Here is a 23,577-nt window from a genome sequence, read left to right as displayed (position 1 = left end):
AATTTGACAGAATCAGCTGATGGGCTGACATCACTTGAGGTGCGTTTACAAAAATACTAAGATCGTGTTGCTGATACGAGTATATGAAAAAAAATCAACCAATGACACTTCCTTGCCGTCTGAGCAACAACTGATTGCACGAGTGTGTGAAATTATCGTGCAGATTTCGGCTGGCAATAAGATTGTGTTAGTGATACGAAAAATATACGAAAGATTTATGAAAACAAATCAACACAAACTTCACTCATTTTGCTTCGTTGCTATCTGAGCAACAACTGATTGCACGAGTGTGTGAATTCATGTGAGATGATCGTGCAGAATTCGGCTGCCGAATCCCCAAGTGACGTGGCAACCAAAGTTCCCCTCGTAATTTTCTTTTTTACCACAGCTAAATAACAAACCTGGTAATCAATCATCCTTGGGGTAAAAAGTAAGATTTCGGGAGGTCCTCAAAATGGGTAATTATTAATTATTTGATGTGAGCTGTTGTTCACAGAGCCATTTTTTTACATATATTTTTTTTAGAAATAAAAACGCACTAGGAGCTAAATCCGGTGAATATGGCAGATGTCGTAATACATCAAATTTGAATTCCATCATTCCATCAAGGCGCGTTTAACTTTTTTGTTTTACGAATTATTTAAGTTTTACGAATTATTTATGCACAGTCGTTGAAAAACAAAAGAAATGCTGAAAAATCAACTTAAACAATTTTTTAGTTGCTCAAAGCTCGAAAATTTCTAATAAACATGTGAACAGTAGAGCAATAAACGAGTTTCGAGCTACTCCTATTGCTCGATTTCCGGGTATCTGGAGCACTACTGACAGCTGACCATTCTCGATGCAACCAGCGCCGTCTTTTGTATTTTCTAGGGGCTTATTGAATGACCCTCGTATTTTTTCATGAAATCGAAGTGCTGAATTGCCAGTCGGACATATTTATATAAACATATTTATGTGCATCTATGTGAGTGAGATATTCCTTCAATACAAACATTTGCGGAATATGAAATAAACCAATACGTTTTTTAAATTAACAGTTTCGACTCTATTTAATTTACCCCACAATATCAGAACACTTTTTAAGGCATTCTAACGAATTATTTGCAAATATTTAGAAATTTTAAAGGCTAATAGCAAATGTCAACATGTTTATTAGTGTGTGTAGTTCAATAAGGCGTAGGCAAATGACAGAAATATGAATAGGAATTGGAATAAGTAAACAGAAGGAGTCAAGCAGATTTTCGAGAACGAACAGGTGAATAAAATTTGAGGTAGAGGTCATAACGTTAGTGATGGTGCAAAATTGCTTTTGAACAGTTTGTAAATACTACTATAATCATCTGCCAAAGGTCAAACTAAGGATTCTCATCACTCAAAATCTTTTTTTATTTAGTAAAAAACTTATTTGAAAACAAAATTGGGTGATTAATTTTGTGCCACCTTGTATATTTTTTTCCTTGTTCACTCCTCTCAAGAGCATAGGGTCTCGACAAGACTCTTCCACTTTACACGGTTTTGTGCTGTTGTTTTTGCACTGTCCCATGTGATGTCGGCATCTGCTAGTTCGCGCAATATCGACCTTCTCCAAGTGTTTTTTGGTCGACCACGACCTCTACTCCCTTGCGGGTTCCAGTCCAGTGCCATTCTCGTAATGCTATCTGGAGGTTTTCTTCCTTATAACGGCATCATATTTGGTTTCATATTTGTATAATATGAGTCAGCAACCACCCCCAGCTCACATAAAGAAAAAAATTTGATCTCCATCCCTCGTTTAGTTTTCAAACCTTAAACCAGGTAATAATTATTGATGATACTTGCATGAGTGTAACAATGACACTTCTGTAAATATATGCGCCAGGTATACATATTAGGCTTGGTCTCTTTATTTGCTAAATACTAATTTTTTGTGAATTCTTGCAATAGCTTATTATAGCTTTTGCATTTAAATTGTTTTTTTTTTCTAAATGCTTAACAAATGCCTGCTCGCCAATTGCATTGCCAAATGAAGCGTAAACGTCTATTAGATGGCATACATAGTTATATGCGTACAAGTGACTGTATAAGGAGCTGTGATATGTACATACTTACTATGTATGTATATGTACTAGGGCGGGACAATTTGTATGGAACGATGCGTTTCTAGCAGACTCGGATTCTTCATGAAATTCTAAGAAGAAAAGTCCATTAACTGTTAAAAATCACGTTGTTTATTTCGAAAAGCAAAACAAATTCCAAATTCTAAGAAATATTCATTTTCAAAATTTCGGCTGGACATTGCAGAAGTAATTCCACAAAATGTTAATATTCCTGAATAACACAACACGCGGAGAGACTGCTTTAGATACATTGCGTTTGCAGGTAAAACATTTCCCAGAAAAATTCCTCCTATGCAAAATAAATAAAAGTCTCAACGAAGGTGTCTGCTATGCGCGAAACAGAATAAACGCAGTGAATCTGTATGGAAATGTAAGAGACGTCTTGTTGCACTGCACATTCCTTGCTGTTTTGAAATTTGTCACACTGTACAAAGTTATTAATAAATTCTTTAAAGAAAGGAGAAATTTTTCCAAGCAAACGCTCGTTATAAATGGGTTTACAGGATACAGTCCCCGGCTTTTGGAAATTTATTTCCAGCGCAAGATATTAAAGAAGCTATCTTTAATTAATAAGAAAATAGAGAAGCAGTTATGGTTATGAAGATAGAAAGTAGAAATTAGAAAAATATACGCATCATGTTGGGAGTAAAAAGGGTCTAAAACTAAAATAATTGTAAATAATTTTAATAATTTTCCTCTACGTTGGAAAGATGGGTGGAGAAGGACTTGACCTCACTTGATGTTTCCAACTGGCCCCAGTTAGCACGAGAAAGAATCGATTGGCGCGCTTTGTTAAACTCGGCCAAAAGCGCCTAAGGGGTTATGGCGCCAAACAAGAAGAGAATAAGAATAAGAAGATTAAGAAGAAGAATAAGAAGAAGAAGAAGAAGAAGAAGAAGAAAGAAAGAATTAAAAATAAAATCAAATTTTGAAATATTGTAAAATTTAATTGTTTTTATTTCTTTTGCAGTCTTTTACACTTCTCTTCTTAGAAACTTTAAAAAGTTCCATATCTTGATTTGCAGCGCCATCTTGAGACACATTACATAAAAAATAGAAATCCAAAATAAATTCTTCGTGCCAAAATACTCAAGCGCAAATTTTTATTAAAAAAAAATAACATACAAGGTGGCGCAATATGAATCACCCAATTGTTTTTTAATAATTTTTGTACTAAATAAAAAAAAATATTGGAAATCTTTATTTTACGCGCTCCCATTGCAAGTCCATTTGTATACTCATCATCATTTTGGCATTACAATCCGGGTGGACCATTGGTTCCTCTACAATACGTCTCCATTATAGTCGACAATCCGCTTTTGCTCTATGTTGTGAGATTAGAGTTTTATTTAATATTAATCTTCCCATTAATTTGGTATTAACTAAAGAATCTTCTTTTAAAATATGGGAGTGGTCTTGAAATTGACTTTAGAGATATGCTTTAGGAGAATTTTTTTTCTTAGAATATAATGTAGAGTCCTAATCTTAAAAAAAAAAATCGGCCCACTCTAATATACATACATATTTATTATTTACCAAAATTGCAATAACGATTTTTGGTTGCCCGTAAAAAAAGGTCTATCTTTTATGGCGATTGCTTTTTGTTGGCTCCTCACTTCAATGTGTTTTATTATATGTATTTTTTTATTTTTTCTTGCTGTCGGCCGTAAATGGTTTGTGCCTGAGGAGACACCAGTTGCTACACATGGTTGCAATAACAACTCCCAGTTGTATGTGTTCACACATACTTTTCGATATAAGCTTAGCATACTTGTGCATTATAATATTTGGCTTTCAAGCAACAACTAGAAGAAGAATAGCTCACGAAAGAAATGACAGCAAAAGTGCATTTAACAAAGAAAAAACTATTAGGCATTTCCACAATTATAATGAGCAATTTTGAACTGTGGTCGGCAGCTTTTTTTTTGTTTTAACCAACTTTGACTTGGAACTGTACTACAGATTAATTTTCATTGTGGCAATTTGGCGAAGCCGCATCAGCCGCGGATGTACGTCTGTCCATATATTATAGTCGCGGATTTGAGAATATACACAGTTTCTAAATTTTTTATTGCTTCTTTTATAAATAAATTAGGGATTTATAAAAATTTGTTTCTTTGACTTTATTATAAACACGAAATGTGGAATTAAATGTTTATGAAGTGTGAATGGAAATTCAAAGTAAATTCTTTCACTTCGGTGTGTCAGGAACGTTTTTTATAATACCTTTTTATTAGCTTCGTACTTTCCACAAGGGATGTCTTTAATATTTGCGGTTCTTCTTTTCTTTGCTGAAAATCATATTCATTTCATCAAGAGACAATTCGAAGCTATGTAGGATGTCAAGAAAGCCATGTAAAGTATTAAACCGTTTTCCAATTTTTGTGTTTTTTATAAAAAATCAGAGTAAAACGTATTTCTTGGCACGCTGAAAGAAAAATATTTATTGTTTTTGCAGAAAATACATCTGCCATTGCCTGCTTTTAGAAACAACTTTTTTGATGTGCCAAGTTCATAGAGTAGCGAACATCAAAACAAAAGCACTCATACATACATATATACATATCGAGTGCATATGTACATAGGAATGTATGTAAATATTAAGACGATTGATTTTACCTTTGGCTGTGTGTTGCTTGCAGCTGCCTTTCTATTTATTTATAATCTATTATTCAATTTGTGCAAACGACAGTATACTTATGTGTGTGCGCGCTTGCACAGATTTATGTGTGAATTATTTGATTTACTTCGTAGCTGCCCAATTGTTTGCTAAAAAGTTTAATTTGTACCTAACAAATTCACGAGCTGGCAAGAAGAGTATAGCAATATTGGGTTGCAAGTTAAGTTGGGTGAGCAGAAGCAGATTAAAGTCGGGCCAGTCGGTAGGTGGTAAGTGGTATATGTGACAGGTAGCAACTAAGAGAAATCTCCTTCTCCACCAGAGGGTAGGTAAAGTTGAACCACTTGATGCAGTTTTATGAAGTGGAAAATATTCAAAGTAGGGGGGAGACATCCAAGATATTTCCTTTCCTTTTCGTAACTGCGCTTGCGGTAAACGTCGTAAGTTGGAAAGCCTATTCTAAATAAAAATAAATAATTGGCGCGTACACTTCTGTTAGGTGTTTGGCCGAGCTCCTCCTCCTATTTGTGGTGTGCGTCTTGGTGTTGTTCCACAAATGGAGGGACCTACAGTTTCAAGCCGACTCCGAACGGCAGATATTTTTATGAGGAGCTTTTTCATGGCAGAAATACACTCGGAGGTTTGCCATTGCTTGCCGAGGGGCGACCGCTATTAGAAAAATGTTTTTATTAATTGTGCTTTCACCGAGATTCGAACCAACGACCTCTCAGTGAATTCCGAATGGGGATCACGCACCAACCCATTCGGCTACGGCGGCCGCCTATTCTACTTCGGTGTATTTTCATTGCACTGTGTGCGTTTATTATACCGCCCATTGGCCTAATGTAGGTAAATCAGTGACTTAAAACTTTGATTATTAAGTTTTCGACAGATTTGTCTAATCATCTGTGACCGAATTTCGTGTGTGCGTCGTTGTTCTTCAAATGAAGATGCTCTGAACAGCAGATGGTTTTTTATGAGCAGATTTTTCATAGCAGAATTGTACTCTGAGATTTGCCATTGCCTGCCGCAGAGCGACCGCTATTTGTAAAAAATCTTTTCCGTGATTTTGTGTTTCATGTCCCCAATGCGTCTGGAACGCGGGTCTAGTGAATGGTAGTCACTCATCGGCCTGCAAACTTTTAATAGAACAAAAATTCTCATTTTAATGATACCAACAAATTTTCGAGTCTTGCTCAAGCTCAACGTTTTATCCAAGGTGGCACAAAATTAACCGTCCTCAATTAATCATCATCATAATTGGCGCTTACACCCTTTATTGGGTGTTTGGCCGAGCACTAATGGTTTTCAGTTTTATGTCGCCTTCAAACGGCCGATGGGGTTTCGGGAGTTTGTCATTGCCTGCGGTTGGGACCGTTTTTAAAAATAATTTTTTCTGACACTTGATATTTCATGCTTGGAGACTCGAATCTGTGCCCTTTTGAATAGTAGTCACGCACCAACACATTCGGCTACGGCGGCCACTTCGATTGGGTGATTAATTTTGCCCCACCTTGTATGAATCCAACACAGCCATTAGCTGGCGCCAAGCTAGATTGTACAGAAAGTAGAAGTAGAACAGCTGATTTGACTTTGTGCAATTCATTTGGTCTCTAAATTGTCAAATTTTGTCGAAATTACTGCTACTACCTGTTCAATATGTTTTACTTGGGGCAAACAAATAGACTGGCAGGCATGTAGACGAAACAAAAATCAAAAAAGAAAACAAAAATTGTTTCATGCGAATGACTTTAGCGACTTAAGAAGTCTCTATTTCTAAGTCACAGAGAGAAACATTAATTTTATTTGCTTGTATATGGCTTAGGTCTGGCTTAAACAATTTGCATTTGCCCCAATTACCTGCCTTACACTAGTTCCTTCATACAATACATATTATATATTATTACTTCCAGTTAGAAAATGGACACTTAATTACTTTTACTGTTCTACGATTATTACCTTTTTATTGCTGGTATGCGAATTAAAATGATTGATGTAAAAATTTTTATTGCATTTATTAAAACTTGAATTGAAATTATTGCAACGCTTTTGTTCTGCTATAAATTTGATTTCTGGCTAAAATGCCGTTATATTACTGGCAATTTTCACTTATTTTACAGCTAAATATTATAATTACTATTACTGTCGTTGTGGTTATTGTTGCTTGCGTAATTTTTACGGTTATAGTGTGATGCTGCCTATCGACGCGATGACTGGTTGACACTTAATGACACCTTGATTTGTTTACTATGAACATTTGTTGATTTTTGTTATTGTACTTAACTACTTAAATAAACAACATATTTTGCTTATTATTTGCTTTTTTTGTCGTTTTGATTCAATTAAATTGTGGATTTTTGCGTTTTAATGACATTTGAACTTTTATTACGAGAACGCGCGTGAAATGTCACGTTGCAGCAGTATGTGCCTGTGTATGTGTTTCGATATGCATTGAATGAAAACAAACGACTTAGACAGCGAACTTGCAGGCTAAATAAGTGAACACCCATACAAGGCACTGGCGGCAAAAGACTTAAGGCACGAACTTGTATTGAAATGAAGTGCAGTTTATACTTTTATCAATATTCGATTTTGTAGTACCACAAATTCACTTTTTCGAAAAAATGTAGTAACCTATGGCAACTGTACTATATTTTTATTTTTTATTTTGGTAAATCTTCAAACTAGTTGAAAATATTTGAACAGCTTTTGTACTAATAATCCAGCGCAAATTTGTGCGTAAAATTAGTTTACGGTTTTATTTATTATTATTCATAAATTGAATTTAACACGCTCGTTATGCGCTGTGCTCACTTAACAAATGGTTTGTATCTTTAATAGATAATTTTTTTTTTGTTTATAACCATAAAACAACAAAACAAGCCAAGCTCACAAAAAATTTATGGCATTTAAAGAAGCGAAAAATCATAGAAAAAAGTGAATTATCACAACAACGTCCCCCAACGTTGACTGACTGACTGAACTGGCTGTAGAAACGTACCACAACGGGTGTTTGTTGTTTTTGTTTTAAAATTTTTTTTGTTGCTGGCTTTTATTAAGTTGTATTCTCTGCTCGTATTTGCGCGAGTTGATCGCGTAGCGAAACGGAGAATTTGGAAAATGCGCGCGCGGCAAAGTCTGGAATGAAACTGAAACTGAAAGCAAAAGTTCAGGGCACAGCAGCTGTGAGTGTACGGCTAACTGCTGGCAGCGCGAGCAGCTGGTAGCTGGTAGCTGGTAAGTAGTAGGCTCGTAGCTCGCAGCTTGTTCAGTTGGCCGGTTGTTTAGCTGTTCGTTTCGTTTAGCTGGCTGGTTTTTCGTGCTTTGTTGTTGGCTGTTGGCCGTATCTGAGCGCCTAAGTGGCTGATCGCCGAACGTTGCTGTTAATGTTGTTGCTGCGGCGCTGCGCCGAAAAGCCTGTCAAGTGTATGCGTTGTGCGCGGAGCGTATTTGGTTAGCGAGCGCAAAAGCGTAAGCACCCGGAGCAAGTGAGCAACAAACACAATCTTACTCGACAGCTGCCACTGTGCAGCATTGAGCGCAGCAACTACACGGTGCTAAATATTTGTGATGTTATTATTGTTTTGCTTTTGTGCGCTTTTTTATTAATATTCGTTTATTTGTATTTTTTTCTTTTGGTTTTTATTTTGCTTGCATTTTTTCTTGTTTTGCGCATAACTTAAATGTCTGACTAGTTGGTTCGCAGTCACATTGGCAGCTATTGGTGGCAAAAATTGCAACCAGTGCAACAGCAAGACATTAGCAGTGGCAGCAGCAACGTCACAAACACTCGTACAGATGCCAACTTCAAGTAAATATTATTCTTCTGTGTGGTGTGCTTAAATGTATGTATGTTTGTGTGTGCGCGTATATTTATTTTGTATTGACAGTGACTTGTTGCTGCATTGATTGATTCGATTTAAGGCAAAACAAAAAAAAGTTGTAAAAATATAAAACAAATCATCTGCGCTGCTGCTATCGGCATTTATGATTGTTGATAATTTGCGCAAGCTATTTTATTTCCATTTTTTGATATTCCTTTGCTTTTTTGGATAGCGCAAAGCGGTTTTCTCGATGGTGAGAAAGTGGTTATGGCGCACGTGCGATTCCATATGCACATACATACATACACATGTATGTATACGCCTATACAATTTGCTCGTATCGATTGTAAGTGTTTATTGCAATATTTGTCGACCCGCATAGAGCTATATACAAAAAAATGTGTTTTCTTGACCGCAAAAAGTGGCAAATAAAATGCAGTGCGCACGATAATAGAAAAATATGGGTGCACTGTTTTAGACTCCATGTGTTTAATTAGAAGAGTTGTGTTCTAATATTTAAAGTTAAATGCTTGTTCAAATGAAAAGAAAACTTAAAAAGCAAAAAAATAGAAAAACACATAAAAAAGAAAAATAGATTAAAAAAAAAACGATTAAAAAAAGTAAACTAAAACCAAAAAAAAAATTGAGTTGTACAATGAAACAAAGTAAAAAATAAATAAATAAAAATATAATAAAAAAAATAAACTAAAATAAACTAGAAAATAAATATAAAGTAACATTATAAAATAAAAACAGAAATAAATAAATTTAAAAAATAATAGGCAAATCAAAAAAAAAACAATAAAATTATTAAGTAAAAGTAAATGAAAACCAGAAAAAACATAAAAAAATAAAAATAAAAGTAATTAAAAGTTGAAAAAAATATAAAAAGTAGAAGTAAATGAAAACTTAAAAGCTAAGAAAAAAAATAAATAAAATAAAAGTAAATAAAAACTAAGAAATTAAAGAAATAACAAAACAAAAAAAAAACATAGAAAAAATAAAAGATTAAAAAAATTAAAAAATAAATTAAAAATAAACAAAATAAAAAATAAGTTGTAAAATAAAAAAAAAATTATAAATCAATAAAAGAAGCAAAAATAAAAAACATATATAAATAAATATGAAAATATAAATAAATAAAAAATAATAAAAAATAATAATAAATACATATAATAATACAATACAAAATTTAATAGAAAAAATTAAAGAAGAAAGTTGTGAATAAAAGAAAAATAATAAAAGAGATAAAGAAATTAAAGTATAAATAAAGAAATAAAATATATTAAACAAAAAATAAAATATAGCAAACCAAAAATAAAGTGAAAAGTAGAAGTAATAAAAAAAAAAATAAATAAATAAAAAATAACAGTAAATGAAACTAAAAACTAAAACAATAAAAAACTAAAAATAAAACAAAAATGAGTTAAAAAAAATATAATAAATTAGAAAAAAATAAATAAAAAAAAAATTATAAATAAATAAAAAAAGAAAATATAATAATAAATGCATAAAAAAATATATAAATAAAATAAATAAAAAATATATACATATAATTAAACAGTAAAAAATTTAATTAAATAAAAACTACAAAAAAACGTAAAAATAAAAAAAATAAATAATTGGCGCGTAGACTTCTGTTAGGTGTTTGGCCGAGCTTCTCCTCCTATTTGTGGTGTGCGTCTTGATGTTGTTCCACAAATGGAGGGAGCCGACTCCGAACGGCAGATATTTTTATGAGGAGCTTTTTCATGGCAGAAATACACTCGGAGGTTTGCCATTGCCTGCCGAGGGGCGACCGCTATTAGAAAAATGTTTTTATTAATTTTGCTTTCACCGAGATTCGAACCGACGTTTGCTCTGTGAATTCCTAATGGTAATCACGCACTAACCCATTCGGCCGCAAAAAAAACATAAAGTAATAAAAAACAAAAAAAAAAAATATATAAATAAAAATAAATATATAAAAAATAAGAAAACTAAAAGAAAAATAAAATAAAAATACTAAAAGAAAAGTGGTAATTAAAAAAAGTATTGTAACGAATGGCGGCCGCCGTAGCCGAATGGGTTGGTGCGCGACTACCACAGAGAGGTCGTTGGTTCGAATCTCGGTGAAAGCAAAATTAATAAAAACATTTTTCTAATAGCGGTCGCCTCTCGGCAGGCAATGGCAAACCTCCGAGTGTATTTCTGCCATGAAAAAGCTCCTCATAAAAATATCTGCCGTTCGGAGTCAGATAAAGATTAAATTATGAAATTAAAAAAATTAAACAAAATAAAAAATAAATACAAACAAAAAATAAAATAAAATAAAAATAAAATAAAAAAAGAAAATAAAAATAAAATAAAATTATAAAAAAATAAAAGAACTATATGTATAATTAAATAAAGTAAATAAAAAATAAAATAAAAAATGTATGTTTATAATTGTATAAGTACAATAAAATCAAATAAAAAAAAAAAAAAAAAATGAATTAAATAATACTAAATAAAAACTTCAAAAGACTTAAAATTTGAAAAAAATAAATAAAAAAAACTTAAAGAAAATTCGAATAAAAAAATATATGCATATTATCATACTCCTATGAGTTTATTAATTCATAACGAATAAAAAATGAGGCAATAGAAATGTTCGAAGTGTATGGTGTTCCCTTAATAAATATTTTGATAATAATTTGCTGATTAAATGGATATACTAAAAATACTTCTGTTAATGCAGCACAAACCTTCAGTGGCCCTGTATGGAGTAATAATTTAATATATATATTATATTATGTTACAGTCAGAATTTAAGGCGACCGCAGAGTTTTTGCTAAAAAAGGCCAAATTCTCCCAGGGGGATACGCTTTTTTCTTATTCCTAGGTGAATTCATCATAACGGCGTATAAAAGAAAATTTAATAGAATGACAAGACATTGAAAAAAACGTATTTGAAGAATATCAAATAATTCTAATAAAGCCAAAAAATATTGCCTTTAGGACGAATTCGTTTTATAAATTTTTTTTGAAAAGTGTTAATATTTAATAGGCGTCAAACTCTGTCAAGCAATTTGCAAATCCCGCATTATTTTGTTTAACTAAATACCATACCTGCTTGTCAAATCAACATTTTAAATATTTTGTGTTATTTTAATGAAGTACTGAATAGAAATAATGGATTTGTTATGACTTGGCACAAGCTGCTTGGCGCTTTTTCGATTTACAGAAAATTGACGGCAAATAATAAAAGCAAAAACAACAAACAACTTGATATTTAGTGATATTTATTTATAGTATACATTATTTAGATATGGGGTATAAATATAAACGGATACTTTGCTTTGACTATAATTGATTTTCCGCAAACATTTTTCCGCGCATGTGTAGTGGTAATGAGCAAGTCGAATATTTTAAATAGTTGCGACTTTTTATTTAAATTATTTTATATATATTATTGTTGTTTTTGTATACAAGGTGGCGCATAATCAATCACCCTATTAAATTTATATTTATGTGACACGTGGGAACTAGACAGCTGCGATATAAAAATAGGCAAGCAATGGAGCGCGGAGGTCAAAATAAAAATTTCCATCGTTCAAAATCATTTATTTTTATTTAGCAAAAAAGTATGCAAAAACCAAATTCAATAATAAAAAAATTTCATTGCTTTTGTTTTTTATTAGAAAAAAAAAATTCCATAATATTTCTTTCATAATTTCAAAGGTGCATACGTACATGTTATATAATATATACAATTTTCAATGTTTTTTTCAATGTTTTTCTTTTTGATATTCTCTTTGTTTTTTTTGGTAGCCCGTACAAAGAATTTAAATTTAGAAATGATTTAATTTTTTCTCTTTTGTGTTAAAAAAACAGGCACTACAGGTGCAGTTTAATAAATAATATTTAAATCGTTTTTGGTTGCACCTTTACGCAGCGTATCTTCCCGAATTCCTGAATGTTGTTTCCAGTTCTTACAATGTTCGATTTCGTTCTTTCCGCCTGTTTGGTGGCTTTCTCCATTCATTCATTTTGTATTGAATGCTTATTAAAAAAAATTTATTTTCAATTAAAATGTTAATGTATTTATTATTAAGCTATTTTTGTGAAATTCAATTCCTTACATGATCTTTATAATTTGATAATGTGAGGATGTCTTATTTGTGGGATTGTATCGTTACTGCGTCTACTGGCCCTTTCTTATTCAGTGACTAATTGACGGAGTGCGCGTAAACTGCCTCCATCATCTCATACTGATAGTTTCAGTAACATATTTTGTAGACCATGAGCTTGCCTGGTTTTTTTATCTCGATATAACACGGAATTTGAAACAGAGCCGTTTCTGGCTATTTCTTTTCAGAGAAAGTTAAAAAAACAATATACATATATCAACTTGAAAATAAATATTTGTATCATTCAAAATCATTTTTTTTTATTTTAGTAAAAAAGTATTTAAAAACAAAATTGATGATTACTTTTGCGCCAACTTATTAATATATACTTTGACTTAACAGCAAAGCAATCAAAAAAGTGTCGGGAATTGTTCAATAAAACGAAATATAATTCTTTAATCATCAAAATTTATTTCGTCGCCTTCAAAATATGCTCCATCCGAAGCAATACACATATGCCAAAGATTAGTCCAATCATCGAAGCACCTTTTAAACACGTTTGAAGAGATCTTCTTCAGCTCCTTCAGCGAATTCTCCTTAATAGCCCCTATCGACTCAAAGCGGCGTCCCGGAGTGGCAATTTAAGTTTTGGGGAAATGGGAGAAGGAAATAGTCACATGGGGCTAAATCCGGTGCATACGGTGGTTATTCGATGATATTTGTCGAGTTTTTGGTGAAAAAAATTTTCACAATATGAGCCTTATGAGACGGTGCGTTATCATGGTGCAAGATCCATGAGGTTTCTTTCCACAAATTGGGCCGTTTCAGACGCACATTCTCTCTCAAATGTCCAAATAATATTCTTTATTTACCGTAGAACCATTTGGAACGAATTCCGAGATTCCGAGTGCCCGACACCATGATAATTAAAGAAAACGAGAAGCATGACTTTCACTTGTAAACGACTTTGACGTGTTTTTTTTTTTGGTTTCGGCTCATGTGGATAGCGCCATTCAGCCGTGTGTTGACTGGTTTGCATGTCAAACTCATATACCCAAGTCTCATCACCTCTTATGATGCGCTGAATAAACGTTGAGTCCGAGTTCATTTGCACAAGCATGTCTTCAGTCACCTTTTTCCGATGAATTTTTTGAAAGAAATTCAACTCTCTTGGAACGAGTCGAGCAGCCACGCGTCTCATGCCCAATTGATGGTGTAAAATGTTGCGAATTGATTCGTGAGACACGCTAAGGTCAAATGATGGTTTTCTGAAACTATTTCCTTGACTTTGTCGACGTTTTCATCCGTTGAAGACGTTGATGGGCGACCAGATCGAGGCAAATCTTCCACGACTTCTGGGCCCTCTTATACCACTCGTATACCCGTGTTTTTGATAAAGCACACTCGCCATAGGCTTTCTGCAGCATTTTGAACGATTCGCCAACGAAATCCCGTACAAAACACAAAGACAACATGTTAAGACAAATTCTTTGTTCGATATTTTTATCCATAGTGCAAATCGCAGAGCACACCTGCGGTTGACTGATATAATTAAATGCCAAAAACAAGCTAATTGACAGATCACGCTCAAACTCTGCGACACTATAGAGGACAGTTGTACCAACATTTTGAGCAAAAAAATTTAGACATATGTGTAACGCGCGCTTTTTAAATGAACGATTAACGATATTTTTTTTGACAGAATGTAAATGTGTAGTAGTAATTGGCATACACTCTGCTAACTTTAACAGTAGGTAAAAGCTTAATTAAAATTAAATGAATTACTTGGACATACCGATGTTCAAGCAAAGCCTATGACGGGCTGAATCACCTTTTAGCATATTAAGGAATTCTCGTAAGAGTAACTTAAAAAATATTGCAATAGCTCTAGAGTAAGATGATAAAGTAGGATGATAAAGTCCTTTTGGTTTTAAATTTTTTGCCATTGGTCAGTGATTGGTTAGCATAACCCAGCTTATTTAACAAGTGCCTCAGCTTGAGGTATGTTCCTATATATTGAAAACTCGGCGAAGTTACCATGATACCTTAGCCTGGTAAATCATCTAACGAAGTGCCCTCTTACAGGCCAATATCTCTGTTACCAGTAATGTCGAAAATATACGTCTGATTCCCATTCACCAATTTGGTTTTAGAAGAAATTATTCAACGTTCGCTTAAACACGCAGAGTCGTAAGCAACATAGAAAGTGCCACGAAAAGGAAAAAATTGTGTTCAGTCGTTTTTCTTCATGTATCGCAAGCTTTCGACAAAGTATGGAACGAAGAGCTCCTCCAAAAGCTTAGGTCAATGCTGCCAACATTTATAATATCATTGGTAGGCGCTCAATCTTATCAATCCGTTACAAATTACTTATTTACAAATAAACTCTAAAATAGGCTAGGACTTTCTGTATACAATTCTAGCCAAAAGCACATCACCCTATTAAACTCTGCAGAGCAAAATCCTGCCGAGCATAGTAAAAGCGTGCTTCATCGTGATCTTGGCATACCAACTGGGACTGAAGTAACGAAGCAATTTGCCATAGCCCGAAAATCATGTTAACGCATTTGTACAACGCTTCTGAAAAACAATAAGAATCCGTAATAAATAAATAAAAAAACACCCGAACTATATAGCCATGTAAAATTTCTGTACTGCCAGAGAAGTTATTGGGGGGGATTTATTTATTTATTCATTAATGTCTAACGGATATTGTCTTTCATATTATACATACGTAAATTCCATACGCCACTTCTAAAATTACCTGGATTGTCTACGTAATGACTATTTGGAAAGGTTTACTGAATTATTATTTGAGGAGGCTTAAGTGAGTCTTCGAGGCTTTTCGGGTATCGTTTTTAAGAGCAAGTCATCTAATTTTGGATATAGCAGAAAACTGTAGAGAAAAAATCAGCCGAAGCTTGCGATGAAAATATATTAAAATTAAAATAAAAATAAAAAAAAAAACAAACAAAAAATTACCGACGATTTACAAACACGAAATTTATGTGAGTAAACACTCTTTGTGTAAGTTAACACTTTAAGGGTTTGATTTTTTTATAAAATACATACAGTTGAGTCATAAATGCAAGCATTGTTAAGGGCTCTAGAGACGCTGCATAACAAAGATTAATGGCAAAATGCGATATTATTGCTTTTCATTTTTTCAGCTAACATTATTGTACTCATACCTGAAGGCAATTCACACCTTTTATTTGAACTTGGTTTTTGTTGCTTACAAAATCTTCATGTGATCTTCGTTGGGGTATTTAAAATTTGATTTGTGCATTTGTAATATTTATGTGCGTATGTATGTATGTACTTCGGGATATAAAGTTAAAAACGAGATTTGCTATATGAATGCAATAAATTATAATAAATATTTGCATCTGCGTATTTCCATTGAAGATTTCGTATAAATATTAATAATTTTTGAAATATTGTTATTATTATTATTATCTTTTTGAACAAATTTTACACAAACACTTTTTTAATAAAATGAAGTGCATACTTGTAATTTAATAAGTGGATATTTTATGGAGCTTTGAGCTTGTAATTATACAAGGTGTCGCAAAATTAATCATCAGTTTTTGTTTTTGAATAACTTTTTTATTAAATAAAAACATTATTTAGAGTGATTAAAATCTTTACTTTGACCTTTAGGTGCTAGTCTGTTTGTATGCTGCAACTATCTAGTTCACAAGAGTCAAATATGATTGACGTATGATACCATTCGCAAAAATTATAAATCTTGCGATAGGGTGATTAATTGTGCGCCACGTTGTATATAAAATGTACTAACGAAAGGTCAGAGTTCAAGAAAAAATATTAAAAAATTCGAATTTAATTTTCACATTGTTTTGTAACTCGAATTTATAATTTATCTTTAAGTGCACCTTTTTTATTTTTATATTAAGTTTTTAATTAGTTTTTTAATTGTTAACACCCTTCCTTTATACTCAGTAATTTTTTTATATTAAATTTTTTATTACTTTTTAATTCTTACTCCTTTCTTTACACTTAAAGAATTTTCAAACAGACAATTAGCACCGTTTGACTTTTATTTAAAATACATATATCCTCTTTAGAAATGTTTTTCACAAGAAACAAAACATAAAAACACAAAAACTGCACTTTTGTCTTTTATCGAAAAATTTTCGTTGCACCTTTCTTAACGCTCACAAATCAACGACTAAACTCCACCAATACCCGACGCTAGGCTTTTGTGCGACTCAACAACTTGTTTCAAATTCGATTTAATTTAAAATGTACTGTAAATTGTTAGCAAATATACTGGAAACATACGAGTATATGGTATGTGTACATATTTACCCGACTATTGCATATTTACACGCCGCTGAGTCCACTTGCTACAAAGTTTGAAAGGAGTGGCTTTTGACATAAAATGCCCACCACTGAAAGCCGCTTTGATAAGAAAAGTCATTGAAGATGTAAGAAATATGGATAGAAAATACGTTGCGAAACTTAAAAATACACAAAAAAAAAAAAAAAGACAAGGAATATGGTGACGCCATTTCCGTCGTGCGCTATAAATTACAGCGAATGTTTTTAATGAACGTTGCGTAAACGCTCGATATGAGTCATATGGGGAGAGATGTGCATGCACCTGTGCTTGAAAATGGGCCTCAAAATGTTTCTTAAATCTTCCAAATTGAATGTGAATATCTAGTGTGGAATTTTGAAGTCATCAATGATCCATTGTAAGTTCAACAATTCGCTTTATCGATTGGCTAATGTAGGTGAATCTTAAGAAACTAAGTTTGTGATTGGTGGCATTTGCTGTAAGAGTGTTGTAATCCAAAAAACCCAAATTGTCCCGAAAAACGGCATAAAAAATCTCACTTCACTATGCCTCCCTAAGTAACACATGGGCTGAAAAGTTCCGGGCCTAACAAAGAAAACACATTTTTTTTTGGTTCAAAATTAGCTTTATTCATCAACGTAATTTCGACGTAAATTTAACGAAAACGATTTATCTTTCGCCTCTTAGTTTCAGCGATAACCTCTTCATTCGAGCGAAATTCTTACCAGCCAGTAGGCGCTGCGAGCCAATTCTGGCTAATACGATGGATGTGGGAGCAATTCGACGTTCAATTAATGTATTGTAATTTTGCTATTTCAGCGAATTTGATGTAATGCGCTGATTTGCTGACATCACAGGGGATGTGGCAGCAGTTTGTTTACGAAAAAACTGAGCTCGTGTTGATAATATACGAAAAAAGTCAATGCATCCTTCGCTCATGTTACTTCGTTGCTGATTAAACAACGACTGAATGGACAATTCTGCTTCCGAATCCCCTATGTCACAAGTTGCCTCTAAGCAATTTTAGTAGCAATGAGTCAATTTAAAGCGTGAAACCGTTCTAGAGTTCGAAAAAAATTACTAGTTTAGCGCTTTATTTTTGTTGCATGGAGAGAACTCCAAGTCTCTTCTTCATAGATTTTATTTAATATACATTTGAATGTTTGTTGAAGCGTAAAAAAATATAATTTTGATTTAAGGTAGTAGTCTGGTAACTTACACGTTTTTTGAGGCCATGTTTGGGACATTTTTTGGAAGGGAAAATAAAACTCAATCGGTTTGATTTTCTGATATGTTGTTAAAGGTATCAGAAGGTGTACAAAAATTTTTTTTTTTGTTTTTTTTTTAATGTTTTGATACTATTTTTGTACACTGAAACAGAAAAAACAAATTGCTTATTAATCAGTGTGCTTGTTGTTCTGGCGGGTAGTAAGATCAAATGATTTTGACAAAAAAATATCAAAATGGCGGACTTCGTAAGAAAATTGCCTTTTCTTAAAGTGGAAATCGGACTTAAAAATGGAAGGTTAGGGACGAAATAAATTAAATCTACTACCCGCCAGAACTATTGATGTGTAGAAAAACATATCTAAATTTTAGCTCAAAACGTTAGATAGAAAATTTGTTTTCACGACGGCCATCCGGAATAACGTTGGTTTGAGAAAAACGCGTTTAAAGTTTTAGCAATTGAGCCGCGCAAGTACGAGCCGCTTTCATGTATGTGCCATAATTTCGTCAATATTTCGAATTTCGGTCTAAAATTTGTACAGTATATTACCAATATATCGCACTCTCAAAATATGTAAAACACCCAAACTCGAAATTTTCAAAATAAGTTACCAGACTACTACCTTAACTCTGAGGGAGAAGCAGCTCTTTTGATTTTGAGATACCAATGGCCGCATTGTTTCGGCCCCGCCCATCATGCCATGCATATGGCATTTTGATGTAATTGGCATATAAATTAGGGTAACACTGTGCAGACAAGTTAAATCCAGTACATACTCCCTGCACTACTTTGCAAATTTAGTTACCAGTAGCCTTCATGGCGGAAAGGTCTCTTAGCTCTCTGGCTGTTCGAAAACATAGTAATACTTGCCCAGGCTAATTTCGAGGTTAGCACTACTCTCATTTCATATGGATTCAGGGTAAAATACTCTGGTTGAATCTAGTGATTGCATACCCCTCTCAATACGAAGGTCCGCTAAATTGATTCTGGTGCAGTTCGTTTTGGAACCATCTAGGGAGATAGTTGTCTCTAAATATTATCTCCTTTCTGGTGTGAAACAAAGTCTAACAGTTGCTGTAGAAGAATTATTATTATTATTTTATTACTGTGAAGGGCCATGCGACCTGAAATATCTATTGTGACGCTTTTATAGATTCAGAGTATTTCTCTGAGCCCAACTTCCTCAACAAATTTTAGTACTGTATTTTATTTCTTCCTCTGGTGAAATATGTTTACCCAGGTTGTGCCAGCACGGATGCATACTGCTGTGCACAACGCCAGCACAAATTTTACATTGGCGGATTTCATCTGCCTCCCTACAGAATCTACAAGCTCCGTTGGAGTATATTTCCAGGTTGATAAGATGATAATTCAATCTAAAATACCCTGTCAGAATTCCTGTGATGATTCTAAACTTCTTCTTGTTTAATTCCATAGAATACTTAAGTCGGTTTACGTTAAAACCACCTTGTCAGATTTCATCCTTTTTACGAATAATTTCTGGGTCGTTGAAGGTGTGCAGAATATGGTACTGCCGAAAAAGTGCTCGCTCTTTACACATTCCAAGTTTAGCTGCTTGCAGATTACGTTTAAACTTTGGTGAGACATACTGTGGCGATCAGCACAAATAATCGACCGACCGTTGCAGTCTGCTTGTTATTACAACTATATGGTTCTCTCAACACCTTCCTACAAACCAGCGAATCATAGGAAATAATCGGACGTATCACCCGGCCATAAATTCCGATTACAAGTGTAGATTGTCACTTAGGTTCTTTTGACTCTGTGGTTTGTATTTGACCTACTGCTTAGCGAAAAGAAAGAGTGACGCCCGAGTACTTAGTACTGGAGGAGAGAGCAAGAGAATGATCATTTAAAGAAGGAATTTTCCTCCTTGTGAAAATAAGTAGCTCGGTCTTTGAGAGACTTAGTCGAGCGCACGGTATAGAGTTTATTAACACTACTCCCATAGTGTTCCTTTAGGATTTCCTTGATATAATTTCAGTCTTCTTCATCTTCTACTTATTTCGAAAAAAAAAAACGGAAAAAAAAATCCTATGAACATTAGCAGAACATTTCATTGATAAAATCTTGCTCCGCTTCAACTTAAGTAAGTCGACGGAAAGACATAGTGTAAATTTAATTAAATAGAAATAAAATATTACTATTAGAAGATGCTGCATACAGGTTGCAAAAATGTTGGCATTGTTTTTGTGGAGCAGATGAGAGGACGAAATACCTTCTTATTTGACTTTTGGGTATTTTAATTGTTTACAAACTCCACTATTAAAGCAAATAATTGTGGTAATAAACTAAAACGTTGATCATTTTTACAAAAAAAACTTATTGTACTTCTTAGGCAATTTTCTGAAATTTTTGCTAAATTTCAATATGAACACAATTTTTAAATTCGACGCACCGTAACTTTTCACGGAATTTTAAATAGCAAATACAATTTAAACAGCGGTAGAAAAATGTGGCCAGCGACATGTTGGCAACATGTTGCCAGCTTTTTAACAACCTGAACTGCAGAGTACAACTTTGTTGTGGAATTATTGTGAAATTTCACGCATATTCACGCCAAGAATTTTGGATTTCGACAGCTCGCGTGAAAAGAGCTTTGATAAATATTTTAAACATGAGTTCTCAAAAATTTTCTAATGCTTTCGCGTCGGCGCTTAGAGATCAACAATTTAATCTTTGTTGTTTCCTTTTTTGCTGTGCCCACTATGTTAGCCGCGCTATTTAAAGTACTTCACTTAAAGTCATCTAACAAAAAAGAAATATATTACATAAAAAACAATATAAATTTCGTGCAATTTGAAATATTTATCAACACTGAATTCCCTTTGGCTCATTAGTTTTTAAGCCAATTTTTTGCATTGTTAATGGTCTCAACCGAAAAACAAATCAAAAAGCGCTTAACTAATACCTCCAGGCAGTCTGGATATTTCAACGTTGCTGCGCACTGATACATAACTATTCCACTTTTGGCTCCACGAATGCCTATTGAAATCGTGCGGATACATCTGATGGCTGCTTCGCTGCTGCTCTTGTGATAATTGCTTGGAATTTTTGGAAGCATGGAATTTGCTTTTGTTTTGAAATTTCTTTGAGATTAATGCGAAATATATACATTTTTTTTCTTGAATTGAGAGTGAAGTTTTTTGGTTATTGTGATTTGTTATGGAATTCAATGGCCAAAATGATGAAAATAAAAGAAGCAAAAAAGTTGAACTTAAACTTAAACTAAAGAGAAGTGCTACCTAGACCCTCATAAATTGCGCTGTATTGAAGACCCAATCTCGTAATCTTGTGATTTATTTTTTTTTTAATACTCGTTTTTTGTTATATTTTTTTTAGTACTCGTTATGTTGTTTACCACTTTTTCTCCTCATTTATGTTGGCTTAATTTTAGGTTGTCTTCCTTTTCCTTTTTTGGAGCATGCTAAAGCGCGTGCTGCGCATGCGGTCAACCCAAGTCGGTGAGGTACAAGCATTTATTTTTTGCCACACTTTATTGCTGCTTCCAATTTGCGAGCAGCTGCAATTTTTCTTCACTTCTTACCTGGCTTATTTTTATACATCAGAAACTTGTGATTGCTTTGAATCGTCAGTCTGTATTTTAAATTGCTTGTAGAGGAATAAAAAAGTAAATATGCAGATATATAGAGGGTGGGCCACTTTGTACTAACGTAGGTATACAAGGCACATCATTAAGGTAGTAGCTGATTTGATTTCTTTTTTAATTTAATGTGTTCTTTAAACTTCCCAGCCCAATGTTTTCAATTTACTTCGTTTTTGTTTATAGAATTCAAGCAGCAACAAAATATACGCCACTGGCAAATTTTACGTTCTAAAGACTTTTTTTTGGTAGCGCATTGAAAACTTGGATGTGAGTGGGCTTCGGCATTATATGCCACATAAGTCGTCTAGCGACCGATCCTCCATAATTCGGCAATCAATCGTTTTTATGCCTCCATTGACTATGATTTTAGGCGTGGTTCTTTATTTGAGGACGGTGCCGTTCAAAATCGATGTTGTGCCGAAAATCCAGAAACGATTCAGACAAATAAATACAATATTGTGCGCGTTAATGCTAAAATGAAGGTCGAAATCATAGGGATTGTGCTTCTATGTTGGCACGGTGAGCCATTACAAGACGAGCTAAGGCAGTCATTTGAATGAATTTATATTCCACAATTAATCAAAAGGATTTTTCTTACTAATAAAGCAACGACAATTAAAAATTAGTGTACGGTGTTTCTGCATAGCATTAGCTCGATGGTTCACCCTTTACTTTTTCGTCAGCTTCTTTTTGTTTGTAAAGAGATCTCGGCTACTGTACATTTTTGAATGCGATTGAGCTAAATTATTATGTTTGGCGTAAAAGGGTATTTATGCGTGAACAATGAAAAAGGTAGGAATTTAAACAAAACAAAAATACTTAACAAATACAAAGCATATCAAAATATATGTACACATTGTGATTTCCTTTTAGATATGACATCATATAGTGATGCCAGAAAAGCGATTATGAAATTTCTGTGTAATCGCAAGGAACACTAATATAATATATGTATGTGCAATCCCTAGCTGTATTAGAATAGGAAATCCCCATTGTACTACTTTCGGCTTATTCGTAAAATATTAACCGAAAATATTTACAATGTAACACACGGGCTGAAAAGTTCTGGGCCTAACACATAGATGGCACTTTTTTCAGTTAGTGCTAATCTTAAAAAACAGTATTAAAATTTCATGATATTCTATTTATTAGTTCGTGAGTTGCTGTGCTAAGAGTGACGCTAATTTTGTGATTTTCAAAACAATGGATCAAAAACAATTTCGGGTTTTAATGTTATACTGTTTCTTGATGGGGAAAAATACTGTTCAAGCGAAGCAGTGACCTGAAAAGTGCTATGTGGACTCCGCTCCATCAGAAACAACAATAAAACGATGGTTTGCTGAGACGGTAACACCAGAAAATATCAAAAAATTCACAAACTGGATTTGAATGATCGAAAAGTGAAGTTTCGTGAATTAGCTGGCATCGTAAAGAACGTGTTGGCTTTATGTTGCATGAACATTTGACTATGAGAAAGCTCTGTTCAAAGCGGGTGCCGCGTTTCGTTTCATCAAGACAACGCACTGTGTCACAAGTCAATCCAAACAATGGCAAAACTACATGCACGGTTTACGTCAGATTTAGATCCCAGTGACTACTGGCAGTTCGCAAACCTAAAACAAGCTCGCCGGTAAGAAATTTCGTTCAAATTAAGACGTTTTCGCTGAAACGAATACCTATTCTGAGGCAAAAGACTATCTCCCTAGATGGCTCCAAAACGAACTGCACCAGAATCAATTTAGCGGAAGGGGGTATGCCATATG

At 33.6% G+C, this 23,577-nt stretch overlaps 2 protein-coding genes across 7 annotated transcripts in view; one reads left to right on the top strand and one right to left on the bottom strand.

Moving 5' to 3' along the window:
- The window catches only part of LOC129237344 (uncharacterized), a 63,478-nt gene extending 46,669 nt beyond the window's left edge, over positions 1-16,809 (bottom strand). The window contains exon 1 of one of the 4 annotated variants that reach the window (XM_054872028.1): positions 16,627-16,809. The gene's annotated coding sequence lies outside the window, so the exon portion shown is untranslated. Of the gene's footprint in view, positions 1-6,678; positions 7,878-16,626 lie in introns of those variants that run through there. The other 3 variants (XM_054872029.1, XM_054872026.1, XM_054872027.1) reach the window with 3 other exon arrangements.
- The window catches only part of LOC129237343 (mucin-2), a 104,645-nt gene that overhangs the window by 47,097 nt on the left and 33,971 nt on the right, over positions 1-23,577 (top strand). Inside the window, exons 1-2 of one of the 3 annotated variants that reach the window (XM_054872025.1) lie at positions 8,094-8,190; positions 8,415-8,530. The exons of 1 other annotated variant lie outside the window; for it this stretch is intronic. In XM_054872025.1, the coding sequence (XP_054728000.1) occupies positions 8,518-8,530 (13 nt within the window). In that variant the 5' untranslated portion in view covers positions 8,094-8,190; positions 8,415-8,517. Of the gene's footprint in view, positions 1-8,093; positions 8,208-8,414; positions 8,531-23,577 lie in introns of those variants that run through there. One more of the 3 variants, XM_054872024.1, reaches the window with a different exon arrangement.

This window comes from Anastrepha obliqua, chromosome 2, assembly GCF_027943255.1.
Source record: "Anastrepha obliqua isolate idAnaObli1 chromosome 2, idAnaObli1_1.0, whole genome shotgun sequence".
In the NCBI taxonomy this organism is placed as follows: domain Eukaryota; kingdom Metazoa; phylum Arthropoda; class Insecta; order Diptera; family Tephritidae; genus Anastrepha; species Anastrepha obliqua.
This window is presented reverse-complemented; position numbering and strand designations above follow the sequence as displayed.